Source organism: Bos indicus, chromosome 8 (assembly GCF_029378745.1).
Source record: "Bos indicus isolate NIAB-ARS_2022 breed Sahiwal x Tharparkar chromosome 8, NIAB-ARS_B.indTharparkar_mat_pri_1.0, whole genome shotgun sequence".
Classification (NCBI taxonomy): domain Eukaryota; kingdom Metazoa; phylum Chordata; class Mammalia; order Artiodactyla; family Bovidae; genus Bos; species Bos indicus.
Genome location: NC_091767.1, coordinates 28,247,411 through 28,271,547, shown reverse-complemented (window position 1 = coordinate 28,271,547; position 24,137 = coordinate 28,247,411). Strand labels below are relative to the sequence as shown.

Genomic DNA, 24,137 nt, shown 5'->3' with positions numbered 1-24,137 from the left:
CTGGTGTGGCTTCCCTGGTGGCTCAGGCGGTAAAGAGTCTGCCTGCAGTGCAGGAGACCTGGGTTTGATCCCTGAGTTGGAAAGATCCCCTGGGGAAGGAAATGGCAACCCACTCCAGTGTTCTTGCCTGGAGAATCCCTCAGACAGAGAAACCTGGGTGGGATACAGCCCATGGGGTTGCAAAGAGTCGGACACAACTGAGCAAATAAGCACAGCACAAAGATAAACAAGTTAAAATGAAGTCATTACTGTGAACCCTAGTTTAGTATGACAGGTATCTCCATAGAAAAAGAAAATATAGAATCAGACATTCACACAGGGAGAACTCCATGTGAAGATGAAGGCAGAGGCCAGGGCAATTCTTCTAAAAGTCAGGGAACACCAAAAAGTACCATTGGTCTACCGGAAGCTAGGAAAGAGGCATGGAACAGATTCTCACAGCCGTCAGAAGGAATCAACCTTGCCAACACCTTGATTCAGACCTGTAGCCTCCAGAACTGTAAGACAATGAATTTCTGTGGTTCAGGTCACCCAGTTTGTGGTATTTTTTTAGAGTAGCCTTAGCAAACCAATACACGTAGAATTTCTATTTGTGAAAAAGCTGGTTCTTTGTATTGATAGCAAAGATGTCTACGGTGCTTATGATTTACCAGGCAAGGTTCTAAGTACTTTACTTATAAGTTGGCTTAAAGCTCAACATTCAGAAAACTAAGATCATGGCATCTGGTCCTATCACTTCATGGGAAATAGATGGGGAAACAGTGTCAGACTTTATTTTTGGGGGCTCCAAAATCACTGCAGATGAAATTAAAAGACGCTTACTTCTTGGAAGGAAAGTTATGACCAACCTAGATAGCATATTCAAAAGCAGAGACATTACTTTGCCAACAAAGGTCCGTCTCATCAAGGCTATGGTTTTTCCAGTGGTCATGTATGGATGTGAGAGTTGAACTATAAAGAAAGCTGAACGCTGAAGAATTGATGCTTTTGAACCATGGTGTTGGAGAAGACTCTTGAGAGTACCTTGGACTGCAAGGAGATCCAACCAGTCCATTCTGAAGGAGATCAGCCCGGGGATTTCTTTGGAAGGAATGATGCTAAAGCTGAAACTCCAATACTTTGGCTACCTCATGCGAAGAGTTGACTCATTGGAAAAGACTCTGATGCTGGGAGGGATTGGGGGCAGGAGGAGAAGGGGACGACAGAGGATGAGATGGCTGGATGGCATCACTGACTCGATGGACGTGAGTCTGAGTGAACTCCGGGAGTTGGTGATGGACAGGGAGGCCTGGCGTGCTGCGATTTATGGGGTTGCAAAGAGTCGGACACGACTGAGTGACTGAACTGAAATGAACTGATTCCTCATCAGAATTCTCTGAGGTGGGGACTCCTAGTATCCTCATTTTGCTGATGAGGAAACTGAGGCAACCAGGTGTTTTAGCAACCTGCTTAGGGTTAGAGTCAGTATGTGGCAGAACCAGGTATGAACCCAGGCTGGCTGGCTCCAGAGCTTGTGAGATAGGACATTTAATGGTGTCCACTTGTTTGTACAGAGATCCCAAATCTGCTGTCTTGGTCTTTGCTCTCTAGAGTAACAGAACAACTTTATTTCCAACTCTAAATGATGCCTTTTCTGCTACATTTATGATATAGTTTCCCAAACTTTCCCCCTTGCCTTCTCTGAATAGCCCCGACTTTGTCAACATTGTCATTCATTTACCTCAATTATCCAGGATCCCAAATGTGGTCTGATCCAGTTGGAAAATGGTAAAGTTATCACTTGCCATGATCTAAATATTATATTGATTTTTTAGTAGTTGCATTACCCTAATGATCACATATTAAATCATGGTCAACTGACAGACCTGGTCAAAAGTCATAGCTCTTAAGCTAGTATTATCCTGTCTGTACAGTTGATTCTTTCAACCAACGTAATTGACTTTGCATTTGTCCCTGATTTTTTTCCCCCCAACATTTGCACTGTCAAAATTATTTGAATCTTGATTCTATAATTCATGGCCACTTATGATTTTATAGTAGATTTCTTTATTGGAATATGTTATGGGCCGCTAGTCTTCTGGAACATTCTATCCTTTCTACCTAATTCAAGATCACATAGCCAAGCAGTTACTTTGGTCTTAATGAAATGACAATTTCAGGCAAATGTGTGTGTATGTGTGTATATATTTATGTTGGTATCTACTGTATTACAGTTTTAAAAAATTTGGTTTGCTCGTAATTTTCTTTGATTTTCTTAAGCTCCCTAAGCTTTAAAATCGGAGAAAGCAATGGCACCCCACTCCAGTACTCTTGCCTGAAAAATCCTATGGGCAGAGGAGCCTGGTAGGCTGCAGTCCATGGGGTCGCTAAGAATCAGACACGACTTCACTTTCACTTTCACTTTTCACTTTCATGCATTGGAGAAGGAAATGGCAACCCACTCCAGTGTTCTTGCCTGGAGAATCCCAGGGACGGGGGAGTCTGGTGGGCTGCCGTCTATGGGGTCGCACAGAGTCGGACACGACTGGAGTGACTTAGCAGTAGTAAGCTTTAAAATAGAAATATTGAAGCATGTTTAGATGAAGAAGCCATGCCTTGTTCTAGATTTGATCTGCCCAAGATGAGCACTATTCTGTAACCTTCCTATGGTCAGGCAGTCCAATCTGGAAATCCAGTCTGCTCACCTTTGGGGAGTTCTTGGAAGATCCTCTTTTATAAGAAACATTATTTTCCACCTCGAGAGAGAAAAGAATATTCTTAGCAGTATTCTTAGTAGTTCACCAAGCACTCTGGAATTACCTTCACATTTTCAGCTTCAAGCCCTTATCTAAAAGACACTGATTCCCAAAGCCATACCAGCCTCCTTCTTTTTCATGGTAGGTGGCTTTTGTCTTCTTTGGGCTTTTCTCCTGCTACTTTGCTACGCTTATCCATTCTGCTGCTTGCTATCCTAAACCAGTAGCTGCTATTTCTGTTCTGCTGATATGGGGAATGTCTTTGTTTCTACTGATTTTATGGCTCTTATACTAGGCTCTGATAAAGTTTCATCACTGTATTTAAGTTTCTTTGCAGCCCTCTCTCTTAAGGAATGCAGAATCTGTTTTTCTGAGGCTAGGTGGAAGCACATGGGTTTTTAATTAGAAATACCCCTTCTTACTGACAGTGGACCACTGTTCCACATAAATTCCAGCCACACCATCAGGGGTCAAATTCTTACCACTTCTGGTAAGGTAAGCTCATTGGGTTCTAAGGTGGACATTGTCAATTGTTTACTAACATCCATTCTCTTTCTTCTTTCCTAACAAAATCCTTATTTTCTTCTTAGTATTTGAGAAGAATACCCTTGGCTGGGTACTCTGTACCCAACTCAGCCTTGTAACTTAAAGGAGGTTTCTTCAGTCTTTCATTTCAGGGATGGGTCTTGATTGGTCTAAGCCAGTCCTTACCATCCCTTCTCCTTTGCTGGTCATTACCCCTGGAGCCAGGGATAGGACAGTTTATACCTGATGGTTCCCTGGCAACTGCTGGTCCATTGGGTAGCCCTGGGACTTATGCTGACCAAGTAAGATTGAAGGGAAGAATTTTTAGTTCACAGTTAAGGGAGAGTTTTTGTCTTTTGCTCACTGAACATGAATAAGGAAAAATGTAACCCTGTATGCTGCTGAGAGCTAACTTGTAATCATGAAGGAAGTCAGCTTGAAGACAAAGCCAACAAGTGCCAGAAGAACAGACTGAGGGAACTTCGGAGGTTTAGCATCTGGGCCATGATGTGCCCTGCCTTACTGATATGTGGGGTAATACCTTCTTCTTTCATTGTTTATAGCCGTTCTAGTCAAACATGTTCAAATTAATGCAGGATCTTAGGGAAATGGGAGTCTTATGTTCTTGCAGGTTTGGTAGAATCCCTGAGGTGGGCTTGCATCCAGGGGAAACCCAGCTTTCAGCTTTGTTTGTATAGTGCAATTGAAATATTTGTTTCTTATGGATTAGCTTTTTTAACATGACAGAGATGCTTACTGAACCCTCAAACGTCTCCATTGATCCAGTGGCTTATCCCAATTATTCTAAGCTTCCCAAGTGGTGCTAGTGGTAAAGAACCTGTCTACCAGTGCAGGAAACATAAGCGACACAGGTTTGATCCCTGGGTCAGGAAGATCCCCTGGAGGGGGCCATGGCAACCCACTCCGGTATTCTTGCCTAGAGAATCCCATGGATTGAGGAGCCTGGTGGGCTACAGGCCATAGGTTCACAAAGAGCTGGACACGACTGAAGCGATTTAGTGTGTAGCATGTATAGGGTGGTGATGATCATGTCTGATCGTGCCTTATAAATGAAGCATAAGTATAGGAACCTTAAAAACCTTTAAAAATCTGATGTTCATTTTATAAAGCTGTATAAATTATGTTGAAGAAGGGAGACATTTAGTTCATGCATGACTTAAAAAAAAGAAAATGTTCATTGTGACCGTCCATTTCAAGATGCCTGCTCTTAGGAAAGGCACTTGGTATCTTCCTAACAAAAATGTACATACTCTTTCCAGTGTGTCATATCTCTGGTAGCTTGGAGAGCTTGGAGGAAAAAGGATTTTATGTGGTAACATGATTATTTCTAGCGTTTCTAATCAAATAGCTTATAAGGAAGTGAATTATATACGGTCCAAGTTGGTTTGAGGCAGAATAAATTCACTCACGTCTTCATGCTAGGTATGATGGGTTTTTAAGTTTCAGACGTTCAGTCTCTTTTCTTTTGTGACAGCCTCACTTTAATGTCTCAGGTTTCCTGAATACCAAACTCTCTTTGGCTGATGTAAACTTTTATTAGTGTTTCTGACCTAAAGGTGGGATAATTTGCTTTTTTAGGGCAAAGATATACTTAGTTTCATTTCAAGTAACCAATAATCTCTAGTTTTTCTTTTAGTTGAACTTATATATTTGTGTAGTGTGTGTGTGTCTGTGTGTGTGTGTGCATGCACGTGCTTTTGTATGTCTCCTTATGGACACACATGCCTGAGCTTTTTATAAACCAGTAGCAAACAACTTAAGAGATGTGGTCATATAGAATGGACTGAGCATCCTTTTCTTGAGTGAGAGATAATAAATCATTCTTCTCAGGTGGAATCTTTTATTTATGCTTTGGGATTCCCTTTTATCAAGAAAGCTTTGGTTTTCCTTTTTGGCTTTGTCTAAGCTCTACTTTAGTAAGTAATTCCAATCAAGCTGACATTTATTAGTGAGGACACGGTCCACTCCAATCTCATACTCACAGTCCAGCTGTTGCCATAACAACTTTGCTCTGGACTTCCCTATTTGTAAGTACGTGTGTATAATGGCAGTGCTGTGTGGTTGCAGATTTGCTGTTTGTTAGTAGAATAAAACCACTATCTACTCCTATGCCTTAGGAATCAGTTATCACGGGTTTTGTCATTAAAAGAGTTTTAGCTTAAAATCTGAGCAATTGAATAGTATTACCATAAACAAGAATACAAGATTTTACTTACGGGTTGTATGCTGAGAATATTTCTGTTTTCTAAGACATTTCACACTCATCGTTTTATCCTCACAGTAATCATGGAGGTCTAAAAGGTACATGCATACATGCCATCATCACTGTTTTATAGTTGAAGAAAATCAAATCAGAGCAAAGTGGTTTTTCCCAGGGCCACTCAGTTAAAAACTGGCCAGTCCTGAGATTCAAACTCAGAGCTTCTAAATTCCAGCACGGTTTTGCCACAGGAAGAAGCAAAGGTTGAAACAGTACTCTGAGGTCATTCCAAATTATTGTCTGTGTTGTTCTTGTGTGTGTGTGTATGTGTGTGTGTGTGTGTGTGTGTGTGTATATGCACCATCTCAGAAGGTAAGAGCCACCTGTGTTGTTTTTGACATTAATTTTCTGAGATATCCCAAGGAGATTTTAAATAATTTCCTTAGTTGGAAAATAGAGCTGTTTATTTGGGTGCTCTGGCTGGTGTGCCAGTTAAATAATTTCTGTGTTAAGTACTTCTTAGAGGTGGTTCTAGAAAGATAGAGCTTCACATTCCTTTCTTTCTTAGAGATCCAGAATTCAGATTCCCTGGGGATAGAACCTCTTTAGCTTCAGGGTTTTTTAATAATCAAATTTATTTATTTTAATGGCAACACACTCTAGTATTCTTGCCTGGAAAATTCTATGGACTGAAGAGCTTGGTTTGCTACAGTACATGGGATAAAGAGCTGGACATGTCTGAATGACTAACACTTTCACACTTTATTATTTATTTTTATTTGAAGGCTAATTGCTTTACAATATTGTGTTGATTTCAGGTTTTGAAAGGATTTGAGTTGTTAGCTCCTCCATGGAAGAGTTTAAAATTTTTAGTGCTCTTTCTACTGTTTTTGTTCTGATTGTCACATCTCCTGGAGTTCTCTCTGTGATTTCAAAAACTCATTCAGTGAATTTTTTGAGTGTCCATTTATGCTGGCAGTGCTCAGCGCCTCCCTTTAGTGATCTCAGTTTTCTGGTTTACAGAGACTGTATTCTGAAGCAAACAGTTGATTTTGCTGAAACTAGTGATAAACTAAAGAGACCGAAACATTGTTTTTCTCTCCAGTTACTCTGCTCTTACAGACTGTTCCACTGAGTTAATGTTGGACACAGGTGGTTCCTTTTAAACCTGAATCAATATGTTCTAGAAGTTGTGCTATTAACATCTGCAATCTGTATAACAGGATACTTAAAGTAAAGCCTGTTTCTTTAAAATGGGGAAGGAATATTTTTGGAGGCTGGGAACCATTTTTTCTTAACTCTGATGAGCATCAGAAGGGGTCTTTGAGACTGGGGACGAGCCCGCTGAGCTGGAAGGCAGCCTGTCAGCGCAAGGCAGAGGAAGGAACGACATAGCTTATGTGCTTCTTTGTCCTCTTCTTGATCTACACTCCCTCCCAAAGTGATTTCTTCCTATCCCAATGGCTTGCTGCATTTTTCAGAGCTTGTTCAGAGAGATAGAAGCTACTCTAGGGAATTCCCTGGAGGCTCAGTGGTTAGGACTCTCTGCTTCCAATGCAGCAGGGCTTGGGTTGGAGTCTAAGTTGGGGAACTAAGACCCTGTATTCCTTGCAGAGTGGTCAAAAAAAAAAAAAAAAAAAGCCAGTCTAAGTATTATAAGCAGTAATGACTTCAGTTCAGAGAATTAGAGGCAAGCAAAACTGTTCAAGGGCTGGGGAGCTAAGGTCAGGGAAACTCCCAGTGCTGATCTCAGCTGCTGGCAGCACTTGGAGTGGGTCACTCTGGAAAGTTTCCCCAGAAGTCACTGTGAACTTCAAGTCTCCAGGAGCAGGTGATTCTCCAGAGCTCTCCTGGAAACCCCCGTATGTGCTGATGTGTCTGCCTGGAAATCTTTCTGGAAAACTCTGGCTTCCAAATTTTGTGCAAGGGCCTCTGAGAAGAGACCCTAAGCCACAACCAGAGGGGAAGACGTCTAAGAAATGTGTTTCCAGGCTCTCCCCCGCCCTGCGACGCAGAGGAGAGTGTAGCAGGAGGTGGCGCCGATGCTGAGTTATCAGCTGACAACCAAGGGCATTGCCTGTATCCATTTTAAAGACCATTTTTTCAGTCCTTACCACGTGAAAAACAGTTACTATATGAGAATGTGCAAGTCCGAGGCTCCATGATGATCACAAATATGAATGAATTTGGTAGCCTTTATCCTCTTAAAAATTGTTCTTTTAGCAAAAAAGTAGGGAAATAAAAAAGAAGAAAGAAGAAAACCAATGATAGCCTCATTTTAACCTTTGTCTCTGTCCACAAAGTAAACAACTTCACTAACCAGTGACAGTAATTTTAAAAACTTTCATTTAAATCATTACAATTGGGGCTTTCCTAGTGGCTCAGTTGGTAAAGAATCTGCCTGCCAATGCAGGACACCTAGGTTAGATCCCTGGGTTCGGAAGATCCCCTGGAGAAGGAAATGGCAACCCACTCCAGTATTCTTGCCTGGAGAATCCCACGGACAGAGGAGCCTGGTGGGCTACAGTACATGGGCTCACAAAAGAGTCGGACATGGCTTAGTGGCTAAACCACCACCACCTCCCTGAATCTTTACTAAATCTGAATGAATTTCAAATATTGGCTAAGAGTTTATCTACTCTACCATAAAGAGAAACTCCTAAATCAACAGTTCTCAAATGTTTGATACAGTGAAGTACTTCTGGAGTATTAACACAATGAAGAAAAACACCTTTCTTTTACAAGTAAAAGAGGATGATCAGGAATATAGAAATAATTCTTGTAAAGTAGAAAATCTTCTCCTAGCTCTTCCCCTCCAGCTATTTCTTTTTTTTAAATCCCTATTTCATTATGTGCTTTTTCTCTAATTCCTCTTTCTCTCCTCACACCAGTTGTACCATTAGCTCTTCCTTCTCTTTGTTTTTCCAAGGAAACCTGGTCATGGCCAGGGATGGTCATCCCCCCACCTCAGGAACACTGACTGTGCTAATATAAATCATTTGTGGAGAACATACGATAGCCGACAGCCCAGGCCAGCAGGTCTTGGAATGTGTTCTCCTGCCAAAGCCCCTCCTCCCTCCCACAGACATTTTCATCACTGGATTTCAAAGACAGATAATGCATGAGAAGAAGTAACAGCCGTTTTTCTTCCCCCAGCATACCTTCCTCCCACCAAAACTCACCCTGATACCCAATGGGAAAGAAATGAGACAATTAGATTTTTTTTTTTCCTTAGAAAATTTGCAAGACGAAGCCCCAGAGACAGAGCATGCCAGATGTTGTGGAGAGCATGGCCGCTGGGTCCCTTTGGCCACACATGCTGAAGTCATGAAGTCAGGAAACCTGACTCAGGAGTCGCCGTTCCAGTGTGGGGGCTGACAAAGCACTGCATGGTCTAGGACGGGTGGAAACCGAGCCCATCCCTGGAGCCCAGTCCTCTTCTGAGTGCGTTCTTGGGCTGGGGTCAGTGGGAAGGAGCCTGGAGACTGCAGATTACTTTAGCACTTTCTGGGAAACCCTGAAAGGTCAGGATAAACTGGGGGCTTGGTGTCCCTGCAGTTGCAAGGGGAGTCCCATCCACACTGTTGATGGATGCTGAGTGCCTGGAGTCTAACCCTGGGTGCCGGTACAGGGTCTTGGATGCATACTCCCACAGCAAATGAGATGAGATGTCCAATAGGTTTAAATGAGAGAAAGTAAGAAAGCACATGCTTCCATGTTTTTCTATTCCAGGTTTGCCTTTATTAAAATTACAGTGAGACAGTCCTCCAAAAAATGAACACAAACACAAGAGTGAACCAAGTCTTAAAATGCAGGCTCTGGGCTCAGCCTGCTCCTCCTTGAGCCCAGATACAGTCAACTCCCACTCTGCCATATGCTCTTGTTCCAGGTCGAGCTGGCATATTTATACCAGACTTCTATGGATTCAGAAGGCTTCAGTGCTATGCTCATTTGCTCCAGACTTGACACAGCCTGGCAAAGCAAATAAGATCCTCCTTTTTGGCCCTACTGATCAGCTCTGGGAAAAGCCCCAGCTGCCTCTGATTCCCTGGAGACCAGAGCATCCTCCTGGGCTCACACATAGAAATGTTCCCCAGATATGGAGTTGTACAATCAACATGGACCCATGCTCTGGTTCTTAAATTAGTTCAGAACATTCACCAGGGAGACTTGTTATAGATACAGATACCAGGCTGCCAGCCCCAAAGATTTGAGTGGACTGCTACAGATCAGGGCGTCTTTCCTAAGTTCCCAGGTGGGTCTGATGGACTTGCTGATCATCGGTGACCTAGCTGGGACAGCTGCATTAGAAACTTCTTCTTACAGCAATGCCTCCAAGTGCCTCCCTAGTCCCCCCACCCTCCCCCAACCAGACAGGTGTAGACATTTGCTGTTTGCTGTACATCAGAGCATTTTACAACTAGCTTTCTGTAGAACAATAAAAAACAAAAGAGTTCAACTTAAACATAGCCAAATGACTTTTCACAGAGCAGTAAAGTGATTTCCTCCCCGGCTCTGCTGTGAAGCAGATCTGAGCGGCTCTGTCCATGCTGGACGTTTTTGCAAGTTGACCCTGGGCCCACTTCAGAATCACCCTGCGAGGGACCTGGACTGCCGGGTCCAAAGTCCATCATTGGTTAATTTCAGGCCTGCATCCCCAAGGGTGGGTGGGAGCTGGCTGAGGCCTCAGACCAGCTGGGTAGAAGAGCCCCATGCCCATGCTGCCTGGTGGCCTTCAGAGCACTGCAAGGTGGGTGGTCTGCGAGCTGGCAGAGCTCAAGGCTGCAGGAGTTCACAGCCCCCTCTGGGGGACATGACGAATGGCCGCGCTGACAAATCCTGGTCTGCTTTCCATCTTGGAGCCGCGCATGGTTTCGCTTTCAAAGCAGGAAAACAAACCACAGGAACCAGACACAACACTCGCAGGCCACAAATGATACAGCCATTTTCTCCTCTCAAGTCAGGGACCTGCAAAGGTGAAAGAAAAACTGCTGTTAGAATTCCTTGATGAAGAGTGGATACAGAAAACTCCCCCAGGGCTTGGCCTGAAACCCCCGCTGCACCCTCCCTCGTCACCTCTCCTTCTGACCAGTCTGAGATTCAGTCCTCTTTGGTGCTCAGACCCATCTGATACTGGTCTTTTCCAGGGCTTCCCAGTTTGCTCAGCCCTGATGATCCCTAGGCCCCTGAGGAAGGGCCACACGGCACACCAGCCAGTCCGTGTCTGCCAGATGCGCTCCTGGTGTGCCACTAAAACCTCTTCTGAGGAGAAGACTCCGCCAGTAAGGACATTCACAATGTTCTAATCTACTCTGACCTCACCTCCGTTTTAATGATGAGTCCAGTGAAGAAAGGAGGAGAAAAGATCAATGTCACGAGAAGCAGGTTGATTTCTGTGACCCGCTTCTCTCTGATGTTGCCTTGTCCCCATTCCCCTCTTTCACCCTGTGCTCCTTCCTTTAAGGTCCGGATGGTAATTTAAGGTTGAATTACCAAGAACCAGAAAGAACTAGTAAAGAACTTTGTAGATTGTGAATGAAAACCATGTTAGCTAGCCAATGTAATAAGTGATTCCCCTGCCTCAGCCTCTCCCAGTTGGCAGATGGATCTCTGGGATGCCTGGGTCCTGTCTGCCACACCCGATCACGTCAGGACGCCTGTCTTCTCTGTGTTCTCACAGCAACATAGGAAATGTAGCAGACAACTTGGGGCGGTCCCCTCCCCTGGCTGCTCATATATAAAGTAGCTTTGTTCCCCTAGCCGTAGCTAGCTAAGCCAAGCTGGACCAATGAATGCCTTCTCTTCATTGTGTAGTGGTTAACAGCAGGGATAGGCTCATACAAGAGGTGCTGTAAGAAGTAGGGCCTAAGTGTTGTGGGTAGACAGGACACTATGAGCAAAGTAGGGAGGATCAAATGAATAAAGAGTTCAGAGCAGGCCGTAGGGAGCACTGGGAAAGAAGGGCAGAGCCCCTGTTGTATCAGGTTAAAGTACTTGGAGTACTCTCCTAGGCAATTGGCAGACATTAGAAGGTACGTTAAATAAGGAAGTGAAATGATCAAATATAAGTATGACAAAGTTAACTCTAGTGGCTCAGTGGAACATGGATAGGGAGTGAAGAGGTGGTTAGGAAAATCTATCTTAAATGGTTTATTTGTTTAGTTGTTCAGGAAAAAAGCCTATAGTGCTCATTGGGTGTCAAAGGAGAGTAGATAAGAGCTTTAACTGTGGTGATCCCTCTGAAGAAGAAGGAGAAAGGGATTCACAACCCAGGTCCAACAAGGCTTGACAGCTGGTTTGCTGTGGATATGAGGGAGGAGCAGGACTCAAGGGTAACCGAGACCACAAAGGGGCTGTGTGCGCGCGTGCCGAGTTGCTTCAGCCCTGTCCGACTCTTTGTGACCCTATGGACTGTAGCCCATCCGGCTCCTCTGTCCATAGCACTGTCCAGGCAGGAATACTGGAGTGGGTTGCTGTGCCCTCATCCAGATGATCTTCCCAGGGATTGAACCCACATCTCTCGTGTCTCCTGCATTGGCAGGTGGGTTCTTTACCAGTAGTAGGAAGCCCACAAAGGGACTGACAGGCCACTATTCTGAAAGGGACATGTAGGAGGAGGAGCTCTTTGGGATGGAGTAGGGGGAGCAATCAGGGTATATATCAAAATGTGTTTCCTCCCTGACCAATGAGGCTATCCTAACATTAGAGAACTATCCAGAGGTTTGGAATCAATCCACGCCACCTACAAAACTAGTGTGAAAACAAAGGAGTATATCTCATGATGATATGAAACAATCAGAATGTGCTAACAGGGAGCTCACAAAAGAAACAAATTATTAGGAAAGAGTGTGAGCCCAATACTAATATGAAAGCCCTTTTCAGGAGTAGTGGGCATCTTAGAGATTCGTAGCAGGGCTAGGACACAGCCACCTTCAATGAGTGTGGGCTTCTTTGGAGAACTGAGATAAACATTTGGGCCCATGGCTGGACTTCTTTGGAGAAAGGATCTCAGGGAATGAGTAGAGCAGAAAATTTTATTTTCTGCCAGTTTTCTCTCCTTCTTACTCCCAGTGTTCTAGAACATTCCTCAGATGTGGTCTTCCACCACCTTCTTCTGAAATTTACACTTGGCTCTCTCTCTCTCTTTTTAATGCATACCACATGCACCTGTGTTTTGAAATATGGATAACTCTGACTTACTAGAGTATTTTTTCTGTTATCACCTGCTTCCCTGTAGAAATGTTAGAAAGACAGAGTGGGGGAAATCACAGAAAAAGCTTGGCTTTGGTGCCTGAAAAATCTGTTGTCAGATTCTACCTGATGTGACCTTGAGGAAGACACTGAGCTTCTCTGGGCCTCAGTTTCTTTAAAACTTCATTAGACTATTTCAGTATTTGAGGTGATGTATAAAAAAACATTCAGTACTTAGTAAGCATTTGGTAACTATGAGAATGACAGTGACTTTACACTCTGAGATTTTCTTGTTTCACTGTTCATTATCATAAATGGTCCCAGCATATATGCCAACAGGTAAAATTCTCTAGAAACAAAACTTTAGCAAATATCAGTGTGGAATTTATTCATGTTTTATTTAATTACTTAGGACATTTAATGAAAGAATGAATTATTAAGTGAGAACATTGATTGTTCCCTGTGTATGGCAAGAAGATCTCTTGCGTGTGCTTAAAATAACTCCATAAAGTGTAGATCAAGCCGTAGTAAATTAAAGGAAGGGAGAAATGGCACAAAGATGAAAAACACAATTGAGCCTGCAAGTTTGCACAAAACGGTAGCCACACCCCAATTATCCCACATCCCTCACACTCAGGATTCTGGCTCTCTGGAGTGCTGGTGGGTGCTGGCTTCATGAGCCAGAGTAAGACAAGCTCTCTCCGGTGTCTGTGTTCCTCCAGACCCTCTACCCTTCTTCACCCTTCTCTGGGCCCTGGAAGCCTTGCTCTCTGGCTTTTCACTGGGTCTGTCCAATGGGAAACCCTTGTAGGGTGTGGGAGTGAGGGAGAAGAGAGGTCTGAGGTATTTATCGCCCTGATTCTCTCTACTGAGTCTCTCTCTTAGACAGTCTCTAGGTTCTAGAAGTTAAGTTCCAGGTTCCCTCCCCCTACCACTATGGGCCTGGAGGTGGTGACAGCTCCCGTGTCTTTAGACCCAGGGGACTGGACCATCTCTCATGTGGTATACTCTGCCTACACTTTGCAGATAGTCCTTTCATTAAACCTTTCTAGAATTCTTTGGATTTGAGTGTGCCATCTATTTCTTGCTTGGCAGTTAGCAGTTGATACCAGCCAAGTCACAGTGGTACTAAAGGCTGAGAAGACTGGAGGAAAGGAAGCAAAATGAGAAAGCAGAAAATTAGAAAGAAGGGAGGCTATGATAGCCATGGACAATATCGCTGGAGGACAGAGGGATAGAGAAGGCAGGAAATAAACTAGGATCACACCAATGGAGCAGAAAAGTGGTGTGTGGGGCAAAGACACGCAACACCAGCCTAGAGTCTAGGACTACCCCCTCACACTTGGCCTCACCAGCCCTTGAGAACCTCTCAGGTGTCAAAGTAAAGCCACTCAGAGTGGTCCACAGGTGGGCTGGAGTGCTTAGTGCAAGAGTAAATTGAGTCACACGTAAGGCAGTAACCTCTGAGTTACTTCATTGTGTGAAGACATAGTCTAGTAGCTGATGGTTAAAATGTATGTAATCTAGCATCTTGAGATAAATCTGCATTATATTCCATACATTCCAAAAGGGAAAACCATATTTGTTGAGGGTCTAGAAGGCAATGGCAACCCACTCCAGTACTCTTGCCTGGAAAATCCCATGGGCAGAGGAGCCTGGTAGGCTGCAGTCCATGGGGTCGCTAAGAGTCAGACATGACTGAGCTACTTCACTTTCACTTTTCACTTTCATGCATTGGAGAAGGAAATGGCAACCCACTCCAGTGTCCTTGCCCGGAGAATCCCAGGGACAGGGTAGCCTGTTGGGTGGCTGTCTATGGGGTCGCACAGAGTTGGACACGACTGAAGCGCCTTAGCAGCAGCAGCAGCAGCAACAGCAGTCCTTGCCAAAACAGGTTTTTTGTAATCCTCATAGCAGCTGAAAGGAGAAGAGTGTTACCCTCATTTCATAGGTGAGGCAGTACCTTCAGTGAAATCAACTAACTGGCCTGAGCTACACAGCTTGTGTGTTTCAGATGTAGGAGCTGACTACAGTCTTTCTGATTTCACTGAGGAATCATGCTATCTCAAAAACAATGAATCCTTATCCAGAGTGATCCATGAGCATTCTCAAACCCATGAACATTTGAGGCATGACTATACATTGCTCTGGTTTGCTTTCAGTTTCCAGAGGCAATTTCTCGATTCATTTCCCTTATAATGTTCCCATCCTTGTGAGAAATAGACTTGTGAGTGTTAGCCAGAGACAGTATGTGAACTGGGATTGGGGAGTGGTAATGATATGGTGGCTCAGATGGTGAAGAAGCTGCTTGCAATGTGGCAGATCTAGGTTCGATCCCTGGGTTGGGACAATGCCCTGGAGAAGGGAATGGCTACCCACTCCAGTGTTTTTAACTGGAGAACTCCTTGGACAGAGGAGTCTGGCACGCTACAAGTCCATGGGGTCACAAAGAGTTGGACATGACTAGGCAACTGACACACTCCTATCACTATAATGGTATGATGTGCTGTGCTTATGTTATGTTTCCAGGAAAACTGAGGCTGCTCTGTGAATTCCCAACACCACGTACTAGGGCAGGGTGACTCATGTTGTAACTCTGACAGGAGATTGTCACTAAGGATATAATGATAACCCCTTGTGGAAGGTTTGTTTTGTTTTTTAATAATTTTTCTTAAAACAGGAAAGAACTAATCAGTATAAAATCTAGTTGATTCCACAACTGTGTAGTGAGTGACTGTTATATGTAGGACCCTAGGTTTGGAAGCTCCACCTCTTTAAGGCTTATATAAGCATCAGTTTTTACTAGAATTAATCAAACAAAGCACTACCAGGATCTTGGCCACCCTGCTTCCCTGGTGGCTCAGATAGTAAAGAATTTGCCAGTAGGGCAGGAGACCTGGGTTCGATCCCTGGGTCGGGACGCTCCCCTGGTCAGGATCCCCTTCCTGGAGAAGGAAATGGCAACCCACTCCAGTATTCTTGCCTGGAAAATCCCATGGATGGAGGAGCCTGGCAGGCTATAGTCTGTGGGGTGACAAAGAGTCAAACACAACTGAGTGATTAACACTGTTAACTTTTACCTTTCAGATGGGTTAACACCCAAATGCCTCTTAGGGGCAGCTGCATGTGCCCGTGGGACTGCAGCCTGTTCTCCTAATTTATTTTTCTGTTTCCTTTTCAGAGCAAAGAGGAGAAGAGGCACAGGAATTCCCAGGTAAGAAATATAGATAGTAAAAGCTGTTGCACGGAGCTCCTGGAAGGCTGGTGAGCAGGTGGGTAATGATGTCAGGGTGAAGATATGGCGGGTGAAAGAGACTAAGGTTAAAGTAACCATGATTTCGTTTGAAGCCACATCAGCTCTTCCTGATTTCCTGTCGCAGACAGGAAATTTTTAAACATTTAAAAAGACATAAAGACATTTTAAAAGACATTAAAAAACATAAAAAGACAAGAAATTTTTAAACATTTCTGATGTCCTTTTCATAAGAAAAGTACTGTAGGATTCCCTAGTGACTTCTATGACAGATTCTGAGAAGCTTGCAGTGGAGGCAATGTTTGCATGAAATGCATGAAGAGATTAATGAAAGAGAGCGTCAGAACCCTATTAAAGATGCCCCAGATACTCATATTCATGGATTTCTGATGCGAGTCTCTGGCCTGCACTGGTTTGGCATTGAGAGTGCATCAATAAGAAAGACATTGCACAACCGATATATTTAGTAAATGTGATGATGAAGGAAAAGACTTGAATAGATCCTCTTCTGCAGGCAGTTAGGAAACTCAGAGCAGACACAAGACAAGTTAGTGTGTCTTGGCCAAAAAGGAAGATGGAAAGAGAGAATGATTATAAAAACACCTACCGGTCCTTTCAGTGGCCATTACTTGGCTATGGAAAAGGCAACTTACAACAAACCAGAGACTCTAAGAACCAACGCTGTAGGGAGATAGCTTTTGGGTCAGAAAAAATCCTCACTAATCCCTCCTTTGCAAAACATCAACGAGTACATCTAATACTAGCAAAAGCTGAGCTTTCAATAAATCAGAAAACAATGGAGGCATTGTCTGAACTCGCCAAATAGTCTTTTGCTCCCACCACACAGAACACTCCAGTCTGTGTGCAGCCAAAACTCAGCCCAATCTTATCGAACTAAATTGATTTATGAGAGGAAAAACCTAAAAAGGGAAGCAGAGAAATAATGATATTAATTCTAATAATGCATTGACTAGTGCACATATAAATCATTCTCCCCACTCAGATTGATTTCATACAAATAAGAACTCTATGCATAAACTTGTCTCCAGCCGCCCAGGCAGCCACCCAGAGCCTGCTCTTGCAGATAGAGCTCAAGAAAAAGGGTGGGGGGTCTGCTGGAAGTTCACAGAAGTCTTGCCTGAGAAAAGCCTGTGGGATCAGCCCCAGAGGTACGATGTAATTGGCCACACACACAAATGTTGCCGCATCCGAACATTTTTGGCAACCCATGAAAGCCTCGTTCCTAGAGGCCACTTGAGTGTCCAAATAAAAGGGGATTTTTGTTAGTGAAAACTGGAAAGAATAACCCATCCTAGGATCAGGCTAATAGGGCCTGGCCTGTTAAAATGTAACACTGGGCCGGCCAGAGTTTGAAGTGTTGCTGGCAAGGATTTGGAGCAGCCGTGAGGAGAGCCAAGCCTCTCTCACAAGGAAAACTCTGCTGGTGAGGGGAGCTTTCCACAGCCCAAAGAGCCTGTATGGCCCACCTCGAGAGGAAAGCTTCTTCTGGGACAGGGATCTTATGTACAAGGCTGAAGGGAGAGAGCCTGGGGTTGCTTCTGTCTCCCTCAGCACCTCGGGCTCCACTCCCCAGTTCCCTACCCCACCCACCAGGCTGTGCTTCAAGGCAAGTGAGACTTGGTGGCTGACCTCTGGGGCCGCTTCCGCACATGGCCTGGGAACAGCAATTGCTCTCCGTGTGTCTGCAGGGTGTTGACAGCCCTGGGCTGAGGGAGCTGGGGGAGGGAAGCAGAAACAGTGATGCTGTAGAAATCAGGCCACAGAGGCCTTCTCTTATCACCAAAGGGCCCCCAGCTGAAGAAAGTTCTACTGCTGCCTGCTTCACAAAGGAAATGCCTTCTCCTACTGCAGGCCAATCTTGGCCTGTTCATGTAGCAGAGGCCCCTAGGTTCTGCCTCTAGTATTGCCAGATAAAATACAGGATGCCTGTTTAAATTTGAACCTCAGATGAACAATGAATGATATTTAAATATAACTGTGTCCCAGGTGTTGTATGGGAAAATGCCATTTTCATTTGTTGTGTTAGGTAGAATTTTTAGACACCACCAATGACCCTGACTTTTGATTAATCTTCTCCTCTGACGTGTGGGTAATACCAGTAACTAAAGGAGCCATCACTGCTGTGATTGTTTTACATTACATAACAAAAAGGATTTTATGTTTGCAAAATGCTACTAAGGTAACTAATAAGTCGTGTTTGAGTTAATCAAAATGGATTAACTATACCTATCCATACGAACCCTTTATATCTGGATCTAGAGGCCAGAGACACAGTCCAAGATTCAAAGCAGTAGAGAATTCTCTGTTGGCCTTGAAGGAGAACACTCTTGTGTTGCAGAGAAGCCTCACAGCCAGGCACAATAGCCAGCCTCTAGAACCTGAAAACAGCCCCCAGTTAACAGTCAACAAAAAAACAGGGACCTCAGTCCTTTACCACAATGAATTGGATTCTGACACACTGAAAGAGCCTGAAGGAGGACCCCAGGCCTCAGGAGAGATGGCAGTCTGGCCGGCTCTGATTTCTGCAATGGGAGACCCTGAGCAGAGAACCCATCCATGTTGTGCCAGACTCTGGACCCCTGCAAACTGAAAGAGGAAAATCCTTTTGTTTTCAACAGCTGTTTCTGGTAATATGTTAGGCAGCAATAGCAAATAAACACTTTTGCTGTATCTTAGAGCTCTATCTGTATCCCGTGGTCTCTAAGGCACACTTGTAGGGGTTCCTGGTGTAGACAGTAAGAATAGAAGATGTATGAAGGGACGAGGCAGACCTGGATAAACTGGGCCTCAGTAGAAGAGCAAAGGCAGGAAGACAAACCATAGTATTGTATGCTCTGGAGCTCATGTCCTAACAGGCAGGAGTGGTCTGGCCTCATGGACCTCACAGGCCCCAAGTCTCAGTTTAGACCTGTAAACACACACACACACACACACACACACACACACACACACGCACTCTTATATATATCTTGTCTCCCAGGGAGGAATGTGGGAATGTGCAAGACAATCTGTCCCTTGTCTCAGAGACAGATACAGTTAATAGATCTGCACATAAAAGTGTGGTATCAGCCAGAGCCCATTACTGATCCAAAGCTATAGAAACACATGTGTTCCATGTAAGGATAAAGTGTGTGTGTGTATGTGTGTGTGTGTTGGAGGGTGGGTGTGAATATAAACAAAGAAAGCGAGGGCTGTGCCAGTCTAGAACTTCCTTGGGCATCAATTCAGCTTCCATTCAGATCATGTAAACAAGCCTTCAGAGACTAAAAGAAACTTGCATATCATTTTTAAAAAGCTCAGAGGCTTGGTTTTGTGTTTCATTTATCCAAATGTTCTTTTGCTTATGGATTCCCCTAAATTTTCTTTCCAACCTCTTCTCAGCCTCTCTGGCCTCACACTACCCTTGAAAGTGGCCAGCAGGAAACTCATAGGTGTCAGCCAGTCGGCATGGAGAGTTTTTCTTTCATCCCCTGAGTGTCTGGAGATGTGAGTTTAATGAGAGTCATCGACCTTTGAATTATACAAATGGACCTCTTTAGCAATCACTTCCCTGCCCAGTCCATACCCACCCTCAGCTTTTAATCTTCTCAATTATATTTCCTTTTCATTGATTACTACTTTGCTAACTTTCAGATTGAGCAGGCAGTAAAACCTTAGCCACACAGGTAATGCAATTGCTTTTTGAGCCTGACACGTACATCTCACCTCCTGAGGGGGCTTTCAGGTCCCCCTCCCACCCTACTGGATCTTGGCAAGTCCATCGGCCTTCAATTGATTTTGCAAAATGGCCCCTTCCAACCAAAGACCGTGCAATCCTAGTTAGAAAGACAGAATTACCGTTCTGAGCTTTGGTAGCAAAGATTGGTGAGGTGGGGGTGTGCTGCGTGCTGCTGTAGGGAGTATGGGAAGGGCCCTCACAGAAGCTGGCTGTTCCCAGCTCCGCCTGGGAGTGGCAGGTGATAGGCTTGGGAGTGGGGAGTTCTGGGTTCTGTTCCCACCTCTGCTCTGACTTTCTGAGCGACCTTCGTTGAACCACTTAAGTTTCTGTGCTTTCCTTTCTGTGCCATCTGGAAGGGGGAGACAATGACACTTGTCTGTGAAAATGCTTTGAGGGATCCTGGCATAAAAGACCCAATGTAAAATCAAGTGATGGGCAATGCTTCCCATAAAGAGCCCCTTGTGTGCATCTGCAAGAGGCCCCACTTGAGGGCAAAGAAGAAAACTGGAGAAATTTCCTTGATATCAAGGCCAGGTGGAGGACGGACATTGCTCGGGACGAGTTAGAAAACCCTGCTGTAGCTGGGGGCTCTGGAGCTACAGCCGGGATATGAGCTCGGCGAGGTGCATGCTGGGACCTGGCCAGCAGAACAAACAGATCTGAGGTCTCTGCACCAAGTAGGACCCTGTGCTGTATCAGGATTAGCCAGGGGACCTGACCAACAGCAAGGGGGGGCCTGCCTCCCATGATTTACGGGCACTGACGCAGGGACCCACCGGGGGAGGGGGGAGTCAGAGAACTTTGGGGACATTTTCAAAACTGGAGGTCGTTCAGAGGAAATTACTCAATAAAAACCAGGTTTCTCTAACTGAATAGATCAATTTACAGCTCATAAGGTGGAAAAAGTCTGAGACTTCAAGATTCTGGTTGGGCGGGTCTCCTAAGGTTTCCTCCCTTGGCAGAGCGGCTGTGGCTTTGGCTCTCTCAAGCCAGGCACCCCTTCTGTAGCTTTCAGGGCCAGCATTTTTTCTCTCATCTTGTTTCTCTCTTTCTCTGCTACTTAAATTTTTCTGGTTAAGATTCCTCCTCTCTTCTCTTACAAGCCTCCAACTTTCACCTCCCTACAGTCCTATTAGAGAAGCCCCTATTGTTTTTGTTTTCCTGATAATACAGTTTCTTTTTTCATGGTTCGCCCCTCTCAGCTGCCTCCCCTTCCCCATGGCTCGTCTCAGAGCCTCTCTTCCCTCTGTTTTCCCTTCAGGTCCCTAAAGTTTCTGCTTTTCTCCTCCAGCTGCCCATGGTCTGTTTTTCTGTGGACCTTTCAACCTCTCTATTTCTCTCTCTCTGCCTTTTATCTTCCCGGCCCCTCTCTTTGGTTGCTCTCTTGGCCTTTCTCAGTTGCTACTGCAGTAATTCATGATGAGCGTCCAGTAACACCATCACCTATTGACTGGGCTTCTTTAAGACAGCACAAAAGCAAGAGATTTCTCAGGGAGGCAGGATCCAGGACCCGGGAAGGAAGATAGACAGGACCCAGATGGAGCTGTATTGGAATTCCATCATCCATCAGTCATCATTCATCCATCATCCATCTATCTACTCATCGACCCATCCATCCCTTCATCCAAACCTTCATTTAATCATTCATTCAGTGAACATTTGTTGATATGTGCTAAGTGCCATGGACTGGGCTAGGCACTTGAGAGAAAATGGAGATCCAGTATAGACATGAGCCTTGATTTCAGTAAGGGCTAAGGAGAGGTATAGAGTTACCAAGAGACCATCTCCTCAGGATAGGAGCTACTTAGGAATAGGGAATGAGGCTCAGAGGGGAGAACATGCAGGCGGTGTACATGACTTTTGAGAAAGGCTGCCGCTCCTCACCCCTACCAAATCCTCTCCCATTGGCAGACCGAAGGCTCTAGTTCTTCTAGCAGAGGTCAGCGCTGTTGGGCATTGACTTCAAGTGAAACACATCCTGTGACCTGGAAGCAACAACTTGGTCTAAGTGGTAAATAATAGTCATTAGTCCTTTCCTGGGAACAGACTTTATGAGTGGGCAGAAGGCATTTGACACCCGAAGGTGGGAGCTTGTGGGAAGAAGTCACCTCTCGAATGTGGATGTGTCCCCAGGACGACGTGCGTGCTCTGCACGGTGCTGGGGGTGGACTCTGAGGGTCTGAGGGAAGAGGGCATGCCTCCCCGCCAGCCTGCTCTTCCAGGTGTCAGCTGGGGCCCCACAAGCTGCTCCTTCCCTCTCTGGAGCCTCAGGCCTTCCATAAACTTTGGAGACCAGGTAATTCTCGAAGCCCCACACCTCCCTCCTCCCTCTCCATGGCATTGGTCACAAATTCAAAGCGGCCCTTGAGTTTCATGCCTTGATGGCCTGGTAATTGTTATTGGAACTCGCCTTGGATGGATTTACGGTAATGAATTTACCTAATAGCAAACCCGTCACAGGGCTCTTTGCAGACAGGATCTTTCCCGTGTGAAGATATTAGAAAACCATTCTGCAAAGGAAAAGCGGTACTGACTGGTGACTTCAAGTTTAAGAAAAAACACCACTGTTTGAGTTTTTCTGTTGGTCTCTAACTTTAAACACTTCATTGGCCAGTTGCTAACCAATAGAGTTTTTGGCCAAGATCCTGTTTATATTGGCACCAAATGTGTGTATCACAAGCAGTTTGTGTGTTTTGGGGCATGTGTGTATATGTGTGTGAATCTGTATATGTTACAATCTCCAAAACTTTTGAGCACAAGGTCTTATGCTCTGCTTTTTGCAGATTGTTCTGTCTGTAGACTGAACTAGCAGGCAGAGCATCCATGTGCATGAATAACTTGTTGTCAAGCCACCCTTTCCCATCACAGCCACCCTCTGGCTTGGCCTGACCTGGCATGGAGCTCTCTGGCTTCCCTGGCCCCCTGTCCTGCTGAGTAATGAATGAGTGAGATGGCCTCTGCCCAGTGAAAGGGGCTCCGGGGACAGTGGGTGCTTTCTGTGTCACCTCAGTCCGCAGGACCAGAAGGCGAATCATCAGGAATGCTTGGGATGAGGAGGAATTTGCTCCTAGCTTGAGCCAGGAAGGCTCCATGTTTCTGTGGCTTGGCATTAAGAAAACAGCTGCTTTTTTGTTCTCTCCTCAAATTATTTGTCCAAACAAAAGGCAACTGTCATGGGGAGAAAAGTACAATTTTTCCAGCGCTTGCCCCTCTGTGTGCCTCTTCTCACAGCATGCTCTCTTTCTGTGTGCATTTCCACAGTTCAGTGTCAGGTTTCCAGCTGACAGCAAGGCAGGGTCTGCTGCCCTGCAATGTGAAAGCCACCCTCTGCCACTCTGAAGCCTCCTGACCCAGCACAACATCAGAGCTAAAGGCCAGTTTCCCAGGATGGCACCTTCCCTGTCCACAATCCCCAAGGATTTCTTAAGTCTGTAAATCATGAACTGAGAAACATTCCCTTGGAGACTGAAAGTTTGGAAAATCTGTGAATCCTGGAGGAAAGAAGATGCTCCCTCAAACTCCCATTTCTTTGGAAAGTTTTGTAGTTGGTTCTTCTGCCTGGCAAAGGATTGTTATTTAATTGCGAGTCATCCTTTAGAAAAGACTTGGGTTATTAGTTTGCATGTCATTAGAATATGGTAAAATATGCTAAACAATACAACTAAATGATACAGAATTTAATCTTCCTCTGAGGCTTATTGGGATTAGGCCATGTCCTTATCTGCCCAGCACACTCATGACTTTTCTTCAAGACTTGGGGCAAATGTCACCTTTCTAGTGGGGACCTCCCCTGTCACCTGACCCAGAACTGCCCTCACCTGCCCTGCAGAATTAGGGCAGCCTCATCCAAGCTCCCATAACTCTCCTAGTACTGGCACATCACAATGTTTACACTTTCTGTTCCAAAATAATTTCAGACTTATAGAAAAAATTGCAAGAAGAGGATAAAGATTTCCTATATACCAACATTTCTCAACCTTTTCCTCATTATTGCCCCCTTTCCCCCAATCCTTTCTAGATTTTTTTTCCTAATTATCTTCTGCCATGAAATTTTAATACAATAGATTTGCTGTAAATATGCTTGTGAAATCTCTGTATGTCTGAGCTTTACATGGAAAAAGAGTGAGTTGTGTTGCCCCCAAGAACAATTTCCATTCTTGTGAGCACAGTATTGCCTCCTGGAGAATGTATGCTGTATATCCTTTACCTAGACTCCCCACACGCTAGTGTTTTCTCATATTTGCCTTATTGTTTTTTCTCTAAATATGTATTGTTATTGTTTAGTTGCTAAATTGTGTCCAGTTCTTTCGTGACCCCACAGGCTGTCCATGTGTCCAGGTAAGACTAGTGAAGTGGATTGCCATTTACTTATCTGGGGGATCTTCCTGACCTAGGAATCGAAGCTGTGGGTTTGTGTCTCCTGCATTGCAGGTGGTTTCTTTACTGCTGAGCCACTGGGGAAGCCCCTAAATA

General features: G+C 44.7%; 1 protein-coding gene across 1 annotated transcript in view; it reads left to right on the top strand.

Annotated features, from left to right (window-relative positions):
• LOC139184453 (uncharacterized) overlaps positions 1–24,137 on the top strand; it is a 59,698-nt gene that overhangs the window by 15,853 nt on the left and 19,708 nt on the right. The window contains exon 2 of the mRNA XM_070794314.1: positions 15,854–15,886. Within this exon, the coding sequence (XP_070650415.1) occupies positions 15,854–15,886 (33 nt within the window). The remainder of the gene's footprint in view (positions 1–15,853; positions 15,887–24,137) is intronic.